Source organism: Lates calcarifer, unplaced genomic scaffold (assembly GCF_001640805.2).
Source record: "Lates calcarifer isolate ASB-BC8 unplaced genomic scaffold, TLL_Latcal_v3 _unitig_201_quiver_872, whole genome shotgun sequence".
Classification (NCBI taxonomy): domain Eukaryota; kingdom Metazoa; phylum Chordata; class Actinopteri; family Centropomidae; genus Lates; species Lates calcarifer.
In genome coordinates this window covers 18682-38681 of record NW_026115925.1, presented here as the reverse complement: position 1 = coordinate 38681, position 20000 = coordinate 18682, and the positions used below count along the sequence as shown (strand labels likewise).

The window sequence follows — 20000 nt, the reverse complement described above, 5'->3', positions numbered from 1 at the left end:
GAGATCTGTATGATCTGTATGTGTCTGAGTATGTTTTCACTGTATACAGGAGTAACCAAATGTCTGAGGGGTCTTACCCCCTTTTACTAAATTATTTACAATAACCCCAACAGAACCATTAAATAAAGCATTTTAGGGCCATTAAAATGTAGCACTTTTGAAAACACATTTTTGATCAATGCAGGAGGAATCAAAGTTTTTCAGTTCAAAAGCAGTGACATTCACTCAGGCACACAAAGGCCCTTGTATCCATTCAGCTGACCCACACAAACACTCATTCATCCAATTTGAGGCTTGCACAGGCAGCTCCCTAATCGAAACAAATCTACAGGGACAGAGGCAGAGTGAAACAGAAAGCGTGTGAGGCGCTCCAAATGTGTTGTCAATTAGCAGCAGCAGATCAACAGTATGGAGTGAAAGATGCAGAAACAGGAAGGGTCCTGAATGAATCAAAGAGTTGTTATGAGGTCTGTGATGTGGGCCCGGAACTAAATGTTTAATTGTGAGTTTTTCAGCCTCTTAAAAGATTTGGTCAAGAATTAGGTTTGTAGAAACAATGAGGCAGCTTGTGCAAAGAGGCCTTCAGTGGGCAGGTTGTTACATTGTCCTGGACATTTCCTTTCAGCTCTCAGTTTTCCCCTCCCTTTACTCCTTCTCTTGCCCCAGCTTTCATTCAGGCCAGTCCTTCATGGGTTTAATTCATTACCACCTACATTCACATCCTCACATACATGCACGCAGACCTGCACACACATGCCAGCATGCACATGAATGTAAGAAATGTGGTGTTCATATTAAGTGTTTGATGACTGGTTAAAAGGCATGTGTGCCTATTTTAAGTGTATTGACATGTAGGTATACAGTAGTGACCTGGCATGAGGACAAGAACAAGAGAACAAGAGTTTCCTTTTTGAGCTGAAATTAGTCCGGTCCCACAGATGAAAGTGGACAGGATAAAATCAAATATAGTAGATTGATTTGTAGACTGTTTCAACAGCATCACTGTACTGTAAATGTGTGTGTGTGTGTGTGTTGTGTGTTTGTGTGCGTCCTAGTTCTGTAGACTCTGTGTAACATGGTAAAACAAAACGCACAGCAGGTTTTTGTTTGGATCCAGATGGAGGGAAAGGTAAACAGACAGACAGAAAGACGGAGAAAAGGGGTAAGAAATACAGAGGGAGAAACAGAGAGACGTAGATGAAGAACTGGACACATGATGGACTGACACAAGTTAAAGAGTTAAAGAAAAACAGGGAGAGGTGGCAGAAAGAAGGATACAGAGAGGACTGATCCAATCAAAGTGCTTATCAGATGGATGAACAGCATCTAAAACTGTGTCCCTCCATCAAGTTACTGAAACTGTCCCAAACAATCAAAGGCAATCCATCAAACATGGTCACTTTAAGCATAAAGGTGACAAAGTAAGCATGCTTTGAACTTTTCTCTCAATTGTTAAGCCCTCATTTTTATAGTATTTTGTTTTTGTTGTTGTTGTTGTTGTTGTTGTCTATTCGATTTCTGCAACTTTTCATGTATACAAACTCATGCTACACTATGAATGTCCCCATATTTAAACAATATCTCATCTCCAGGGAGGCTTTTCATTTCTACTTCAAGTGCAGCCTTTCTGAACACCTACAAACAAAATTGCCTTTCAACACAGTCATATGACATGTCACAGCTCAATGTTGTTGTGCTGTCCCTCCATCCTACAAACACAGAAGGTTATTAACAAGATAATGAAATTTAAATAATAATAATAAAAGTCAAATAGGTAACAAAATAGACTAATTTAGGATGAGAAAGAAACTTCAGTACCACCAATTAAGGAAAATATACAGTTATGCATATACATACATATACTGTACATCTATCAATGTGTATACTGTACACACAAACAGGTCATGTCATTTCAAAAGAAGCATTATTTATTCAATCAGTACATTTTACAAGCATAACAACATAAATTGGAGAAAATAACTTTTCTGTATAGAGAAGAATCCCATTAGTCAGCATATTTCATCCTTTCATATATATATTTTACAAAGTACTTTTATGTATACCAGTGAGTGCACGTATTGTAAATATTCCAAAATTAAATCCCTATGGCATCCATGTCCTTCATTAAATAAAAACAAACTAATATCACATTATTTCTATAGTACCATAGTTCTCTACCAACACACTGTGGGTTAGCACAGAGGCAGTTCTTCTATAACACTTTTCATTTTTATTACAGTCCAACCCAGGCTTACACATTCAAACATGAAACACATTGACTTGTGGAAGAAACAAACTACCTTAAACCTTTAATAGAAAAAACTCTTACAAAAGAAGTCCTGGATGTTTTCAACAATTTAGGCAAATAATAAAGTAATAAACATTAAGTATGGTTTGTTTGTTTTTTTTAAATCACACAATTTTTATTAGCTCACAAAAACAACTAATCACAGAGGAGTCTGTTTAAATAGTGGCCCTCTGAAATAACAGAAATCTTTAATTCTGTGAATATAATGAACAGTTTGATATTTTACATTTCTACAACAGTCTGTATTTGTTTTCTTCATCTATCACATTATCAACATGACATGTTTTTATCTCTTCCTTTCTAATTCTAACATTGATATATAATATGAACACTGGAAAACAGCACAATATAGTGTTTGACGATATTGAAATGATCCAGTTTTGCTAATCTATCAAAATGTCAAGCATTAAGTCATTGTGTTTTCGCACCACAGAAACGTTCAGTCTATCTCACACAAAGTCACAGAGCCCCTCTTAAACCAGAAGCCTGGGAAGAGTGGCTTTGTGAATTTGGCGTGGAAGGTGTATATGAGGCTTAGCTTTCCTGACGTGACACTGTAATATCTCAGAGTACCACCTTCCCAATCCAGAAGCACAGCAATTTTTTGGCTAGGGGGCAGTTGAATAGGTTTGGATGTTTTCCCATGCATGGCAGTGCATTCAGTCCTCGAGCAGAGCAGACTCCAGGACATCTCATTGCATCCTAGGCCACCACTACTGTCCCATTTTCTACTCACATCTCTATATGACACTGCAATGCCAACAGTCCCTCTCCACTCCACCTCCCAATAGCAGAGACCTTTCAGGCCCTCTTCACAAAACACCTGACTCCTCTTAAACCTGTCATCATTTACAGTTCGTGCAACCTTTTCCTCCACCTTCTGTACAGTTTTTACTTTTCTGTTCCCTTCAGAAAGAACAAGCCTCTTGCTTATTGTGTTTTCATCAAACTTCAGATCTGTACCATCTAACAGAAAGACAAAGACATAATTCAGTGTGTGGCATGTTTTTGTGTAAGATTCAGATTAAAAGAATACAAAATATTAAAAACTATTTAAACAAACAAAACAACAAAAACTAGTGAAAAGTAGATATTTGATTTGTAATTTTGGTTCTGATTTTAAAATTGTTGCTATGAAAAAATGAGCAGCAACTTTTAAACATCACATATGTTTAATAGTAAAAATTATACATAATTACAACTTCCACAATGAGTGAATAGGACTCATTTCAAAATCATCAGGCATCAGCTTAGTGTAAATCTTAGAAAAAGACTTACATTTCTTCAGTCCTGGCTTTAACCGATGCTTCCCATCATGTTCCAAACTGTACCAAAAAAAGATAGTAGTATTGTCACAAACAGGAATTTTCAACTTCAGTCCAATCCTGTAAAGTCTTGATATATGACATTAGTTTTACTACTGGGAGTGGGTTGTAGCCATTTTCAATGAAAACATGTAATCACCTTTTATTATACTGGAAGCAGGGTATGTATGTGTGTGCGTGTGTGTGTGTGTCTGTGTAGGTAACCTGATGTAAAGAAAAATGAGTAGAAGAGTACATGTGGTATTATTGAGAGGACAGAATGCACTTTATATCTATTTCTTCAAAAACCTGTTGCTTGATATGTTAAAAGCAAAATAACATGATTTCAGTATCTTATTACATTGTGTATGTTAACAGAGAAGCAACCACCCTTAGCTTAACGTACAATGAACAAGTCAATCCATATGAGTCTTTGAACTGGACCGATCATAATGAATCGAATCAGTAAAATAAGTGATGACTTATGCGTCTATTAAATGTAGATGTAATTTCAGTATAACTTGTTCTAGGAAAATGAGCTTGATTACTACAAGTGTACACATACAAACACACATCCCAACATCTTAACATACCACAGTATCTCCAGCTTCATATTTGAATCCTCTCTTATAGCTTCAAGCATCTTCTTCCCCTTTTCTCCTGGATAATTGTAACTCAGATCCAGCTGTTTCAGGTGGGATGCTGTGTTGGATGTGAGAGCTGAAGCCAGGTCACAGCAGCCTTTCTCTGTCACCTGACAACCTGACAGCCTACAGACCACACACACAGGCACACATACACACACAAATGATTTTGCAAGTTTGTTATTATGGTTATCACATCTAAAATGTTTAAATTCGGTTACCTTTTTTTCTGATGACAGATTAACATTGTCACTGCATTTTTATGAATTATCTAGACAGCTGCAGTCAAATGTGTGAGCAGGCCTTAATGCTGAATAATTACTTAAATATGTGTCCTGAATATGAACACAAAGGAAACACAAGTAAAGTACAATGTGAAGGAAAGTGTGATTTCACTTTTGTTCCCTTTTAACACCAAAAACCCAAAAATCAAAGTTTGTTTTCTTTGATGATTAAACACAAATTACTTAATTAGAGGCCTGCTTGTCTATTGTGAAAAACTGGATGTCATAATTTCTTGCTTCTACATTCCGATAAAACAGAGATGCTGGTCACTGACCCTGCTTGACACACTTGATCTCTCTTCAACTGAATGGTGTGTCTGTATGTTGTTGTATCATTGTGTTATGTTTGACTGCCATTTTAACCCTTGAAACATGGCTAGAATTTAGTATTTTCTGTCCTTAACAGGAATCTTTATTTGCACCTTCCTTTTAGATACTGATACACTGGGGTTAGGATACTAGCGTTCTGTAGACCAATGGGTCCAAAGAAAGCATGAGCAGCACTAGGTAGGACCTTGATTTTTATTTAAATCTGATTTAAGAGTTAGCATCCTTCCCCATCAAAATGTTTTCTATAGTGTCCCTAACAAATTAATCAATGTTTAAGTATATCAATATATATATATATATATATACATATTAAACCTCAGCAACACAAAAAGAAAATCTGTGAAAGAATGGTCAATAAAAAAAGCTAGTGGAACAAAGACTAGCCCAGAGGTTAGATCAGGACTGTTGTAACTGGCCTGGGAGCTTCTTTCAAACATGAGTAAGATGACTTCTTAACACATTTTGTGGGTTTTTTGTTGTTCACTATAAAATGTGCAATAAATGCAATGTACACTTACTTGAGAATCTCCAGTTTGCAATGTAGACTCCTTAGACCATTAGCAAGTGCCTCCACACCTGAATCCAGCAGGTCATTATGACTAAGGTCCAGCTTCGTGAGATTAGAGGATGCAGAAGTGAGGACTGAGGATCTTAAACCTTTGCAGGACTCCTCGGAGAGCTCACACCAACTCAGCCTGTGAAAAGATTTGGAACCTGAGATTTTGCCAAAAACATCAGCTGTGGAAAGGTCAAAGAGCCCCTGGTGGAGCAATTAACTTGTGAGCCCTCATTCCTAACACTGTTAAGCCAGAAACACGAGAGCAGGTGGACCTTACTCACTGTTAGACTGGCCGACTGTGTTTAATTCTTCGGCTTTACGATAATGGGAGGCAGCAAGACAGTGAGGGATTGTGTTAGTGTTGTTGCACTTGTGTCCTCTACTTTCCTCTGTGATGTGTAATTATATTTAAGCATTCATATGTTAAGTTTACATGGGCCCAATTTGTAGATTTGAAGTGAAGTGAACATATCAAAAGATGAGACTGATTGCTCATGTAGACATTTTCAATTTTGGCCCACAACAAGGGGAAAACATGTCACCTGATTTAAGACTTATTTTATGCCTCAGTCACTAAACCAGACAGTGGCAATTAGTAGTTAATGTGAGCGTTGAGGGGGATTGCTTTAATTCATTCAGAGGCAAAAAAGGCTGTTAGATGTGCAAGGACCATGTCTTTGGCAAAGCAGAGTTGCCTGGTGAATTTGGAAAATGTGTGAAAGAAGAAACTTGGCTGGAGGGACATGTAGGGTATACAGGCAGGCAGGATTAGATTAATGCAAGGATTAATTTATAATGTGCTTCAATCTCCCCAAAATCTTAGCTTAAATGGATAGGTAAAGACCCAGCATGTCTTTAGTATTAAAGTATAGCTTCACTTTCACATTCAAGAAACAAGCCTTTCTCAAGGGGGTTATACCTGACCAAACCATGCACTGAAATGTGTCTAGCAGCAGTATTTAGAAGAGTAAGCATTTTTAGAAATAAAATCACTGGATGTAAAAAGGAAACAAGGTGAGATTTTGTTTGTCCATTAGTGTGAACAATTCAGGCAGCTAACAGTTTTGACTTAGGTGAGGTAGCTAGAAGCAGTGTGGGATAGCAAAATGAGATTAAATTCATGAAAACACCTTTGTTCCTCTGGAGATAGCTACCCCTAATCAAGGACCAGATATTGTGTTGTGGACAGAAACATAACATGCTGTGTATTTTGTAGAGGGTAGGGCCTGATATCCATAACAGGGCCAAATGATAGATCGTCATTGAACAACTTATTGAAAATAAGAATGTGAAAATTAAATAGATTTAGATTTTATATGCAGTGTATAGCAAGATAACAAAATCACATTTGTGAGAACAAATTTTTTTAAAGTACTTACAAAGTGGTTTTGGAGACTTTGACCACCGGCAACATTCCCAGAAGAACTTTCTCTGATGTCAGGTACGTTTTCAGGTCAAACACATCAAGGTTTTCGTCTGACATCAGCAGCACAAAGGTCAGAGCTGACCACTGGGAGGTAGTGAAATTTTCAAATGCTAGCGTTTCTGATTGCAGGTACTTCTTAACTTCTTTCACAAGAGAGTGGTCATTGAGCTCATTCAAACAGTGGAAAAGATTGAGGTTTTTGTCTGCATCACTGATTTCTTCACTGATCTTCCCTTTGATGTACTTAATTGTTTCTTTGTTTGTCTCCCCGCTATTTTCTGCCTTTTTCAGCAGCTCTTGCAGTAGATTTTGATTAGTCTCCAGGGAGAGACCAAGCAGGAAGCGGAGAAACAGATCCCAGTCTCCATTTTCACTATCTAAAGCCTTGTCCACTGCTGTCTTGTAGAAGGATGATGCAGGCAAGTCTCCAACCACTGAAGCTGGTTTGGTCAGCAGATTTTCACCTTCATTATTGAATCTATGGGAGACATAAAAAGCTGCCAGAAACTCTTGAATGCTCAGATGGACAAAGCAGAAAAAACTCTTCTGGTACAACCCACAGCCTTCTCGTATGACCTGAGTGAATAACCCTGAGAAGACTGCAGTTTTTTCGATGTCAATACCACACTCTATCAGGTTTTCTTCAGTGAAGAGAAGATTTCCTTTCTGTAACTCCTCGAAAGCCAGTTTTCCCAAAGATAGGACAGTGTCTTTGTTCCTTGTATTCCAGCATGAATCTGTCTCAAAACTCTCACTTGTCTCCTCTCCACCATATTTTACATTAGCCTGTCTGCATTGCAGCAAAAGAAAGTGAATGTACATGTCAGTCAGAGTCTTGGGCATCCCTTCTTCTTGGTTTCGATTTACAAAGTCCTCTAGAACTTTTGAAGTGATCCAGCAGAAGACTGGGATGTGACACATGATATAAAGACTCCTCGATTTCTTGACATGTGACAAGATTTTCTCAGCCACATGTTTCTCACTGAATCTCTTCCTGAAGTACTCCTCCTTCTGTTCATCATTGAATCCTCGAACCTCTGTAACCCGGTCAACTTTACCAGCAGGGATAATATTGGATGCTGCAGGTCGGGAGGTTATCCAGATTTGAGCTTTAGGAAGCAAGTTTCCTTTGATAAGGTTTATCAGCAGAACATTCACTGAGGTTGCCTTTCTCACATCTGTCCAATCCATACTTTCACTGAAGTTAAGATCAAGGCGACATTCATCAAGGCCATCCAGGACAATCAGAATTTCATAATTGTCATAGTTGTTTATTTCTGATGTCTTCATAACAGGGAAGAACTGATGAATAAGCTCCTCGAAACTGTGCTCTCCGTCTTTTCTCAAATTCAGCTCCCGGAAAGGAAGTGAAAATGTATAATATATGTTTTTATTGGCTGTACCCTCAGCCCAGTCCAGCATGTACTTCATTGATGCAAATGTTTTTCCAATGCCTGCCACCCCAATCGTTAGCACAGTTCTAATGGGTTTATTTTGACCAGATGCAGGGTTGAGGATGTCATGATACTTAATGGGTGTTTCTTCTCTCACTGGTTTGAATTTTGCCTCTTGAACCTGTCTGGATTCATGTTGAACATTGACCTCTCCCCTCTCCCCTTCTATGATATAGAGATCTGTGTAGATCTCATTCAGAAAAGCAGAGGTTTTCTGCCTATCAATCCCCTCAGACACCAGCGTAAATTGTTCCTTCAGCTGAGATTTGAGTTTTCGTTGACTTACGACATCAGGCTTTTCTGAAAGAAAATATTTTTAAGTTAAGTTATTGTTGACAGTAATTACTATTGCACCTTGGATTACACAGTTGTTTTTTAAAAGAAATTTCAGTACACACTGTGGTTATTTATCTGCACCCTTTGTTACATTGTTCAGCACATTCTATGGTGTTAAGAATCAGCTTTAGAAGTGGCTAAATATCATCATGACATATTTAATCCTAATTTTAACATCAAAATGTATGCTTCTGTTTGTCACTTGCTCACAAGCCTGTCACACATTTGAGTTTGCTGTCTCAAAGTTTTATTTAGTCAGTCGGACATTCATGCTTCTAAGGCTGGCCTTGCCATTGCAGTCCAGACAAAAGATAAAACCCCTTAATAATACATTTCAACAGAGATACAGCAAAAATCCTTTACAGTGAGTCATCATCTTCATCTGTTTTTGAGTTTTGACAAACTGTAAATCTAATAGCTGCATGTGGCTGCTAACCACATTTTGTTTCTTTTTATTATCAGAATTGGATCCATTCAGTTGAAAAAAATTGGAGTCTAGATATATATATGTAATGACTGCAGTGCAGTGTTATATGTGTTTTTTAATCCTCAAATAGATTCAATCAATCAAAGCTATGTGATTAAATGATTGACAAGCAGAAGTGTTGGATGCCCATACTCTCAACTGACTTGACTGGTCTCCAATGCCTGTGTTCTGTGCTCTATGGGCCTTCCATGTGTTGACAAACCCATAGAGCAAGACTTTTTTCAGCCAAGTGAGCAACTTTGATGGGACACCATCTTTGGTTGCACTTAGTGTAACTAATTACATCACAGTTTACAGGACTGTTGATGCTCAAGGCAGCTAATACAGCCAGCTATCATCTACATTTCTTTTAGGGTGAGACATTTTACACGTTAAAATAAAAACAAAAATTTAAAGTAATAACATTAATCTAATATGGGCCAGCGCTACTGTAAACATGCATGCATGGTTTAACTGTACCAATACTTATGAAGCTTCAACAGCCTTCATCTGTTTTTATGAACTAACCTCGTATTTCTGTCATCCTGTCAATTGAGTCAACAGGCAGCAGTTCAAGAGATGAAGGTCGGGTCGTTATCCAGAACTTCGCAGTGGGAAGCAGGTTTCCTTTGATGAGGTTTATCAGTAGCACATCCACTGAGGCTGGCTCTCTGACATCTGTCAAGATGTCGCCCTTGTCAAGAGAAAGTTCAGAAGCGTCCAGTCCATCCAAGATAAATAAAACTTTGAATTTTGCATAGTCAGATATTACTGATTCCTGGGTTTCTTCAAAGAAATTATTAAGAAGTCCCACCAAGCTGAATTTTTTCTTTTTTTTCTCTTTAAGCTTAGAGAAGTTAAGTGGAAATATAAGTTCTTCAGCATCTTTGCCCAATACAGAATCTTTCGTCCAAGTGACATGTTTCTGTAAAAGTTTATCCTTACTTTTGACCCACTCTTTCATGAATTTCTGCACATGGAAGGATTTTCCAATATCAGCTTCTCCAATAGTCAGCACAGTTCTGATTGTTTGGTCTTTTTTGTCCTTGAAGATGTCAGAAATTGCATTCACTTTTGTCACTGATTCAGTCTGCACATTTTTGTTTTTATCATTGACCTCACCAGTGCTGTTTCGTTTAATTATGTGTTCTGTGTTCTTCTGGTTTGGATGATCGATATCTTCAACTTGAGTGTATTTTTCACAAAATCTTGTTCTCAGGTTTGCTGCCAGCCGCTGCCGGCGCTTCAAGGTCTCTGAATAAACCAAACAATGTTAAGCATATTATACCAGCTTCTGTTGTATTTTCCAACTAAAATTACATTTCTATGCCTAACTAATCAATGACACATACAGATGAGACAATATAATATGAGCTATAAAAATGTCCCAGTTTCTTACCTTGACATTCTGTCACTTTATGAATATACTGAGGAGGAATCTTGTCAACTCCTGAGGGTTGAGAGATGATCCAGAGATAAGCAGAGGGAAGCAACTTCCCCTTGATGAGGTTTGTTAGCAGCACATCCATGGAGGCTTTCTCTTGTATATCAGTCAGGTCCTTGTTCTTTACAAAGTCAAGATTAATTTCACACTTTTCCAGGCCATCAAGGACAAAAGCTATTTTATATTTGTCATAGTCGGGGACTTCAAGTTGATTGATATTGAAGAAATCATTAAGCAGATCTTCCATGCTTTGATCTTGGTCTCTTCTTGAATTCAGCTTGCTGAAATGAAATGACACTATCAAGTCTATGTCTTTGTTGGAGTTTCCCTTTGCCCAGTCAACCATGAACATCTTTGTTTGAAATGTTTTGCCAATACCAGCCACTCCCTTCATCAGCACTGCTCGCACTTCATTTTTCTTAAATATTTCATTGGCGATTTTGACAAGTTTTTGTTCTTTTATCTCATAGAGTTCAGTCTCTTGTTGACTCAGGTCCTTTTCATACTGACTGAGAATTCTCTTCTTCAGGATTGCTGTGAGTTTGTGTTTTTTCTCTAAAGTGAGAAAATATGGTAGAAATTAGTCAGACTTCAAAGAAGGAGATATGTTGTAATGGCAGAAATTTTGCAATCTGAGAGACATTAAGGCATCTATGTAATGCAGTGTCAGCATGTGCTGGCTTGTAGTTTTTTAAATGCATTAAAGATCATGTTTAAACCATTACTAAGAAGAAAACATTTGGGTTGCAAAGTTCTGAAGAACTCCTCTGGATGGTACATCTTGTAACATAACACTTGATTTGGATCCCTTTTACAGAAGACAAGTCTTCATTAAGAATGAAAGACCCCTTGCAAAAGACAAAACAAATGTAATGCTGGGATATATGGGACACTTTGCAAATATTCTTGACAAAACGATTCCATAAAATCATAATGTATGCAGGCTTTTTTTCTCCTTGCAATTTTTTTTCAAAATGACTAAAATCACACTGATGTTATAATTAGGTAATCTGAATTTTTGGAGGTGCATGCACCAGAATATAAGGGCATTATACCAGAAGTGGACAAATTTGTTGGTACCCTTTCAGCGTTTTGAAACAATGTTTCACTCCTCCTGAAAAGTAATTAAATTAAAAGCAGTAGTCATGCATCCCTGCCTGCCTATAGTAACTGATAGAGAAAACTGATAAAGTGAAAAGAAATTAATTATTGTTTATTTTACTAAGATATGCTAAAACTAGTTTGGACAGATTTGTTGGTATCCCTAAAAAAATTATAAATCACTGAATTCTAATCAAACTAGTTGTTTAACCTTAATTAGTGTCACAGGTGCCTTCAATCTTTTTATCAGCCAATCAGCCTATTTAAAGAGAGAAAACGTGCCACTGTGTAGTTTGGTATCATTGTGAAAGCATGGGTGGGGGGGGGGGGGGGGGGTCTAAGGAGCTCAGAAAAAAAATTGTAGATAACCATCTTAAAGGTAATAGCTATAAGACTATTCCCAAGCAGCTTGACATTCCTGTGTCTTACAGTTGCAAATATTAATAAAAAAGTATAAGATTCATGGATCTGTAGTCAGCCTCCCAGGACGTGGCTGCAAGAAGAAATGCAACCCCGGGCTGATCAGAGGGATAGTGTGGATGGTAGATAGAGAGGGAGGGAAAACATCCAAAGCCATTCAAGTTGAACTCCAAGGTAAGTCACTATCTGATCACGCCATCTGTCACCTTTTAGATATCAATATGCTCCATGCAAGGAGACCCAAGTGAACTCAATTATTGAAAGAATGACATAAAAAAGCCAGATTGGAAATTGCTAAAATGCATGTCGACAAGCAACAAAGTTTCTGGGAGAATGTCCTTTGGACTGATGAAACGAAACTGGAGATTTCTGGCAAGTAATGTCAGCTTTATGTTGACCATACTTAATGTGAAACATGGAGGGGTCTCAGTCATGTTTTGGGCTGTTTTGCTGTGCCTGACACAGGGGGTCTTGAATCTGTGCAGGACACAATGAATGGTCAGGATTATCAAGGCATGCTGGAGAGAAACATACTGCCCAATGCCAGAAAGCTCAGCCTCAGTCACAGGTCATGGATCCTCCAACAGGATAATGACCCAAAACACAAAGCTAAAAGTACTCAAGAATGGCTGGAGAAAAAAAAAAAAAAAAAACATTGGACTGTTCTTAAATGGTCCTCTATGATTCTGATCTTAATGCTATTGAACATCTATGGAAAGATCTGGAAAATGCAGTGTTCAGAGGGCATCCCTAGAGCAGTAGAGCTCAGGAAGAGTGGGCCAAAATACAAGTTATCAGAGGCAGAAATCTCATTGTGAATTACCATGATCACTTGTTGGCAGTGATTGCTGCTAAAGCTTGTGCAACAAAATATTAAGTTAACGGTACCACCTTTTTTGTCTATGTCATTTAAATTTGGTTTATTATTTATATTCAGTTGAATCAAAAATCAAAAGCAATGATTTTTGTTTAACATGGATAAATAAATTTTTGTCAGTTTCAAATTATTTCAGAAATATTTGTTGGTTCTTCTTTTTCATGGAGGGGTACAACAAATTTGTCAACATCTATATCTGTCCACTGCCATGAAGACTTTGTCTAAGTTGAGTGTCATTGACAATGTCAGTGTGAATTTCTGTCTTACCTTGACATTCTGTCACTTTATGAATGTACTGAGGAGGAATCTTGTCAACTCCTGAAGGTTGAGAGATGATCCAGAGATGAGCAGAGGGAAGCAACTTCCCCTTGATGAGGTTTGTTAGCAGCACATCCATGGAGGCTTTCTCTTTTATATCAGTCAGGTCCTTGTTCTTTTCAAAGTCAAGATGAAGTTCACACATTTCCAGGCCATCAAGGACAAAAGCTACTTTATATTTGTCATAGTTGGGGATTCCAAGTTGATTGATATTGAAGAAATCATTAAGCAGATCTTCCATACTTTGCGTTTTTTCTCTTCTTGAATTCAGCTCACTGAAATGAAATGACACTATCAAGTCTATGTCATTGTTGGAGTTTCCCTTTGCCCACTCAACCATGAACATCCTTGTTTGAAATGTTTTACCAATACCAGCCACTCCCTTCATCAGCACTTTTAGTCCTTTGTTTTTCTTTGAATGTGTGAATATTTCGTTGTAGCTTTGTACCAATTTTTGTTTATGTTCCTTTTTTTTCACAGTTTTTATCTCATAGAGTTCTGTGTTAGTCTCCTGTTGACTCTGTTCATGTCCATAATTTTTGAGGATCCTCTTCTTCAGGTTTGCTGTGAGTTCGCTTCTGGCATCTTTCCCTGGCATCAGAAAATACAATGGAAATTATAAAAGCCCTCAAAGACAACACTGCAGTAATTTCCCATTCTAGAACAATATGATGACAGTGTCATGTAACTATAATATTGTGTTACACCTTCAGTTAAAGCCCCAAGAGCAAAATGTCATTAGGATGGTGAAATGTAATATTCAATGTTATGAAATTTTAATTCTTTTCTTAAATGTATCCTTGTCTGAGTACCTGAACCTCCAGTGAAGTTAAGTGGATCATCCTCAGACTGAATGGGCTTCCTGGTCAAAACAGACAGAAGTTTGTGTCAATACAGACATGATGTGAAATGCATGTCTCAGGCTTCACTGCTCTATTAGCTTTAACACCGTGCATGCATATTTTTCCTACCCTGTCTCAATCTCGAAGTTGTAAGGCTCCTCCTTGGATCGGTCACTTCTCACAGAAACATTGCTGGGTACAGGAGAAATTGCTCTTTCTCTGTCACTTGGGCTTTAACACAGATTGTAGAAATGTTTTTACGGTGTCAAACCTTAACATGGTTAACTTTAACATTATCTTTAATCTTCAAGGTATAATTTACAGTTTATTTTCTCTTTGACTCCAAATATCTGTGTATTAAAGCCCTAACATTGCAAATTTATCTTATCCTGGTTTTAGATTCCTGAAATTTGGTACAGCTTTAACAATATGAATGCATATTGCTTTTTCCTACCTTGACTCAGTTTTGAAGTTGTAAGGCTCCTCCTTGGATCGGTCACTTCTCACAGAAACATTGCTGGGTACAGGAGAAACTGCTCTTTCTCTGTCACTTGGGCTTTAACACAGATTGTAGAAATGTTTTTATGGTGTCAAAACTTAACACAGTTAACTTTAACATTATCTTTAATCTTCAAGGTGTAATTTACAGTGAATGTTCTCTTTGACTCCAAATATCTGTGTATTAAAGCCCTAACATTGCAAATTTATCTTATCCTGGTTTTAGATTCCTGAAATTTGGTACAGCTTTAACAATATGAATGCATATTGCTTTTTCCTACCTTGACTCAGTTTTGAAGTTGTAAGGCTCCTCCTTGGATCGGTCACTTCTCACAGAAACATTGCTGGGTACAGGAGAAACTGCTCTTTCTCTGTCACTTGGGCTTTAACACAGATTGTAGAAATGTTTTTATGGTGTCAAAACTTAACACAGTTAACTTTAACATTATCTTTAATCTTCAAGGTGTAATTTACAGTGAATGTTCTCTTTGACTCCAAATATCTGTGTATTAAAGCCCTAACATTGCAAATTTATCTTATCCTGGTTTTAGATTCCTGAAATTTGGTACAGCTTTAACAATATAAATGCATATTGCTTTTTCCTACCTTGGATTAGTTTTGAAGTTGTAAGGTTCCTCCTTGGATCGGTCACTTCTCACAGAAACATTGCTGGGTTCAGGAGAGACTGGTCTTTCTCTGTCAACTGGGCTTTAACACAGATTGTAGAACGTGTCAAACCTTAACACTTTTAACTGAGCTTCAAGATGTAATTTACAGTTTATTTTCTATTTGACACACAGATTGTATTAATGTTTTAACTCACACTTCAGCATGTTAGACAACAACATTTTGTAGATTCTCTCATGGAAATTTGGGAACAGAATCCATTTATTTCATATTTTAGGTGTTTTATAGCTTTTACAGTATACATGCACATAGTGTTTTTTTCTACCCTCTCTCAATCTTTAAGTTGTAAGGCTTCTCAATTATCATGGTAACAGTGGGTACAGGAGAGACTGGTCTTTATTCCTCAAGCCACCTTTAACACAGATTGTAAAATGTTTTAAATCACACCTGCTTTTAAAATAAAAGTGAAAAGTTCCCTTCCAGACATGTTTCAATATATAAAAATTCTTAACTTTGAGGAGTGATCTGAGTCTGATATTATTTTTCCACAACAAAAATTCAATTACACTGTTAAAATGAATTACAACTGCATTTACTCCCTCTCCCTCAATGAATAATTCAGAATAAATGTACACATTCGTGAGATCATCATTTAAACTATTACTATAGAATAGATGAAGCTGGAAAAAACACTTTTTATGGTAAATGAACTGCACTGTCAACCACTCAAGACACTTTACATTACAGTTCATATTCACCCATTCACACATAGTGCTTGTTGTATGTATATAAAGCACTCTATTTTGCCCAAGGATAGTTTGGCACATGGTCTAGAAGAGCTGGGAATCAAACCATTGACCTGCTCTAACTCTGGAGTCACAGCCACTCCAAATAGAGACAGTCTACCTGTAAGTAAAGTGATTTGGCTGCAACTCATTTTTGTGTATTTTTAATTTAAAGTGTTTGTATATGTATGCCATCATAAGTCACTGACCATATTAATATTAAAATATTGTAATATATTAAAAATTCTAGTATGAAAATCTGAAGATACATCATCCTGCACAGTGAAACATTCAAGTGAAGTAACAATAAACACATTTATTTCAATAAACACATTCAGCCAGCTGAAGATCCACTTACTTGTCAGTTGACGTGGTCATGGCCTGTTCTTCAGATATGTCGGTTTTAGGTACAGTTTTGCCTGTTTTCTCTCTCCAGTGAGGTTGAATGCAGTGCTTGCATCTTGTTTCTTTGTTACAGAATTACATTATGTCCAGCTCCTTGTCTTTTTCACCAGGTTGCTACAATTGTAGTAGAGTTTCTTTGCTTAAATGACACTCTTTGTCTTTACTAGATGGCTTCCCCTCTGACACAACAAGCTTTTATGCAGGCTCCCTCCACACTGGCTTATGTGAAGATCCTCTTGCTCCCTCTCAATTTAAATCCAGTCAAGAACTACAGTAGAATGGTTATACGAACATTTGAATAGAAAAATTCATTCAGCTCCACTGACTTGTGTATATCAAGAAAATATGAGCAAAGTCTAGAAGCCTAACAACTCAGTGGTTAATGATTAATAAAATCAACTGTAATATGTGGACCTTGACCCTGATGTGTAGCTTGATACATGTCAAATACAGTGTAATTAAGGACTGATGGCCACTTTTCCTCATACGGCAGACATTACCTCAAAGACTTGTTTAAATGAAGAGGCTAACTTAACAAAGATAGTAAGCACACGTTTAGCCCTTCTCAGGAGTAAATACTATGTTATGCTATAAATGTACAAAATAGATGTGATTAGAGGAAATAAGCATCACAAAGGTAAAAAGGGACAATTAGCTGACATTTGTTTCTCTAGCCTTTATGGTAAATGCATTGAAACAAATAAATGAAGAATTTGTGATATCCAGATGTCATGAAAACATATTGCTCCATAATTTCTGGAAGTTTTTTACCATATCATATTTTAGAGAAATTCCTAATTAAAAGTCCCACATGTGTACTGTAATGGAAATTCTCATATGATTCATGGTAATTGTGATTTATTGATAATCTTGATCACTTGTATTGTACTTCAATTGTGCCTTATGAAATATCATATGTTCAACTCTTCTGCAGCCAGTTCTCATGTCAGCAAAGTGGACAGTGGAGACACCAGACAAACAATCAGATCACGGGGGCCTCACTCTCTGCACACCAGCAAGGCTAAACTGGCAGGGCTCCTAGCCCCATCAAGGACAGGAATTGATAAGGTGGCTGCACAGCTGTGTAGTCTCCTGAAGATGTTGTTCTTTTCTTTTTCAGATGTAACTCTGTTAGATAGTGTGTACTCTGAATTGCATTTAATCTATAATCTATTGTACTCATTGTGCATCTCATGCTTGAGGACTGCAGTGGGTCCGTTTGTAAAAGTATGAATCAAACTTACAGAAAGACAACCATGCTGGCTGTGCTCTTAATGTATTAATAGTATTCATGGCTGCTATTAAAAATTTTAAAATTAGCTGTTATTTTTCATTATAGGGTGCTACAGAGCCATGCAGGACTTGGCGACTTCTTGGTTGGCCTCTGAGAGCACCATCTCACATTTCTTTGGGGCTCACAGTCCTGCACAGTGTCCTGACAGCAATAGAGTGGTGGAGGCCATCTTCACAAGGCTCTGTGCTCTCTATCCAAACACTGTGCACCGTGATGGAGTGAGGTTGTCATTGTTTAAAATGGTGGCACACACTTAAAATCATGTATGTTATTTTCGAGCCAGAGATGTTTGGATAGGCTGTTGGCCCAAATTTGGTTTGAAAAGTCTGGGGTTGCATTTTAGTCTGGTCAGGCAGAAACTGAGACTTTTGGAAATGCTGAGGCAGACACCCACTTTCACTTGATAGCTTTGATAGACTAATATTATTTATGTGAGTAGTCAGAGATGTCCTGCACTTAGCTATATCAGCCATTGCCAGAAATTATGGAGCAATTTGTTTTTACAGCATCTCAAACTTAAGAAATGTAACCATATCAAAGTACAGATGTGGGACTTTTAATTTAGAATTTCTCTAAAATGATACCGTAAAGATGAATAATATTCAGTGTGTGGTTAGTCAGAGATGTGTTCTACTCAAATATATTAGCCATGGTCATAAATTATGGAGCAATATGTTTTTACAGCATCTTAAACTTAATCTTAAATGTAACCATTCCAATGCACTCAAATTTTAGTGTCGGCTGACCACGGAGAAACAAACGGCGGCTGGCTTGACCGCAGTATTTTAAAGGCTGCAACAATTCAAGCACATTCTTAGACATCATCAGGAAAGCAATACATTTGAACGTTTGTAAAGCAATGCAGTTTGTATGCAACAATGTGGTCCGATATTAATAAAAATACAGGCCCATAGTAAATGACTATATTGGACGCAGATTAAAATGAAGCTTAGCGAAAGTTCAATCAGGGAGACTGTCTACGCACTAATTCTGTATTCATCCAACTACAACCTGATACACCCATCTAGAGCCAATCACCTGTAAACTGTATCAGTTTAAAATGTTCTCTCTCTCTCTCTGCTGTCATTCAGCTGTCATTTCAGCATCGCAACATTGTATGACCCACCTCCTCCCCTTTACCACCTAAACTGTGGATGCCTGGCCATGTTCCATCTACCCCTGATCAAAAGTTCCCTCACAGAAAGCCGTCCCAACCTCAGGCCTCATTCTCTCCTCCATGTCTTTCTCTCTGTGTCTTTCTAAACCCAACCGGTCAAGGCACATGGCCGCCCCCTCTGAGTTCGGTTCTGCTCAAGGTTTCTGCCTCTTAAAAGGAAGTTTTTCCTTGCCACTGTCGCCTAGTGCTTGCTCATGGTGGGAATTGTTGGGTCGCTCACGCAATAACATAAGAGACAGTCTATGTGCTCTATAAAAATAATATTATAATATAATATAATAATATGATATAATAAAAGTGCCTTGAGATAACCTTGATCATGCCATAAATACTTGATCTGACTAAGCCTTACTCACCATCACCGCCACCAGGTCTAGGCTCCAGGGGGGTTAGTTTCCTATATCCATATATCGGACGCACCACTTAAAATCTGAATGCTTCCCATGGTGATCTACTTCCTGCTGGGGTCTAAGTGCCAAAACTCTGTTTCTCCTGTGCACAATAAAATTCTATTCTAATGCAAATTCGTGCATGTTTTTCTTCTAAGTCTCTCCTGATTGAAATGATGACAAAGTATACAGACTGTATCAATCTTACCAGTACAAGTGAAATTAAAATCCTTGAATCGCATATAATTCACACAGCAGTGGGCTTCTCTCTTCTACACGCTACGCTTTCAGTTTCTTTTTCAGTCAGCGGCAGCTCCCATCCCCACCCCTTCCTCCCCGAAAGCTACTGAAATTCACCCTTACATTAAGATAAGATAAGATGCTTCTTTATTAGTCCCACAACGAAGAAATTTACAACGGTCACACACATATGGCTTCTGGGTGCAAGCGTGTGTGCCTGTTATTATAGATATGTTTTTGCGGGTTTTGGGGGCGCTGTTTCCACCCTTCTGGTAGAGGCATGGAAACCCCGGATCCTGTTTCAGTGACAGACAGCGGTGCATCGGTGGGAAAACAAGAGCAGCACAGTTTACGATCGAAGTGCTTTCTTTTTTTTTTTTTTTACCGGTGATTGCACGATATTTCACCGTCAGAAGTTAAACGTAAATGGTCCTAATTTTTACTGTTTTTTCGAGTACATTTAAGTTAAGTT

At 37.7% G+C, this 20000-nt stretch overlaps 1 protein-coding gene across 5 annotated transcripts; it reads right to left on the bottom strand.

The window, feature by feature from the left end:
- Nucleotides 1-1910: 1910 nt before the first annotated feature.
- LOC108891777 (uncharacterized) lies at nucleotides 1911-19601 on the bottom strand. Of its 5 annotated transcripts, XM_018689094.2 has the most exons (15): nucleotides 19497-19601; nucleotides 16382-16696; nucleotides 15218-15319; nucleotides 14893-14994; nucleotides 14568-14669; nucleotides 14243-14344; nucleotides 14084-14133; nucleotides 13221-13862; nucleotides 10511-11110; nucleotides 9640-10365; nucleotides 6809-8609; nucleotides 5389-5565; nucleotides 4206-4382; nucleotides 3587-3633; nucleotides 1911-3274 (listed from the first exon to the last, which is right to left on the bottom strand). In XM_018689094.2, exons 2-15 carry the CDS (start codon nucleotides 16399-16401, stop codon nucleotides 2748-2750), a joined length of 5175 nt encoding a protein of 1724 aa, XP_018544610.1. In that variant the 5' UTR covers nucleotides 16402-16696; nucleotides 19497-19601; the 3' UTR covers nucleotides 1911-2747. The 5 variants fall into 5 exon arrangements, with proteins under 5 accessions (XP_018544610.1, XP_018544611.1, XP_050923758.1 ...); XM_018689095.2 differs by lacking the exon at nucleotides 19497-19601 and having other exon boundaries at nucleotides 14243-14305; nucleotides 16382-16744; XM_051067801.1 differs by lacking the exons at nucleotides 14568-14669; nucleotides 19497-19601 and having other exon boundaries at nucleotides 16382-16744.
- Nucleotides 19602-20000: the final 399 nt, after the last annotated feature.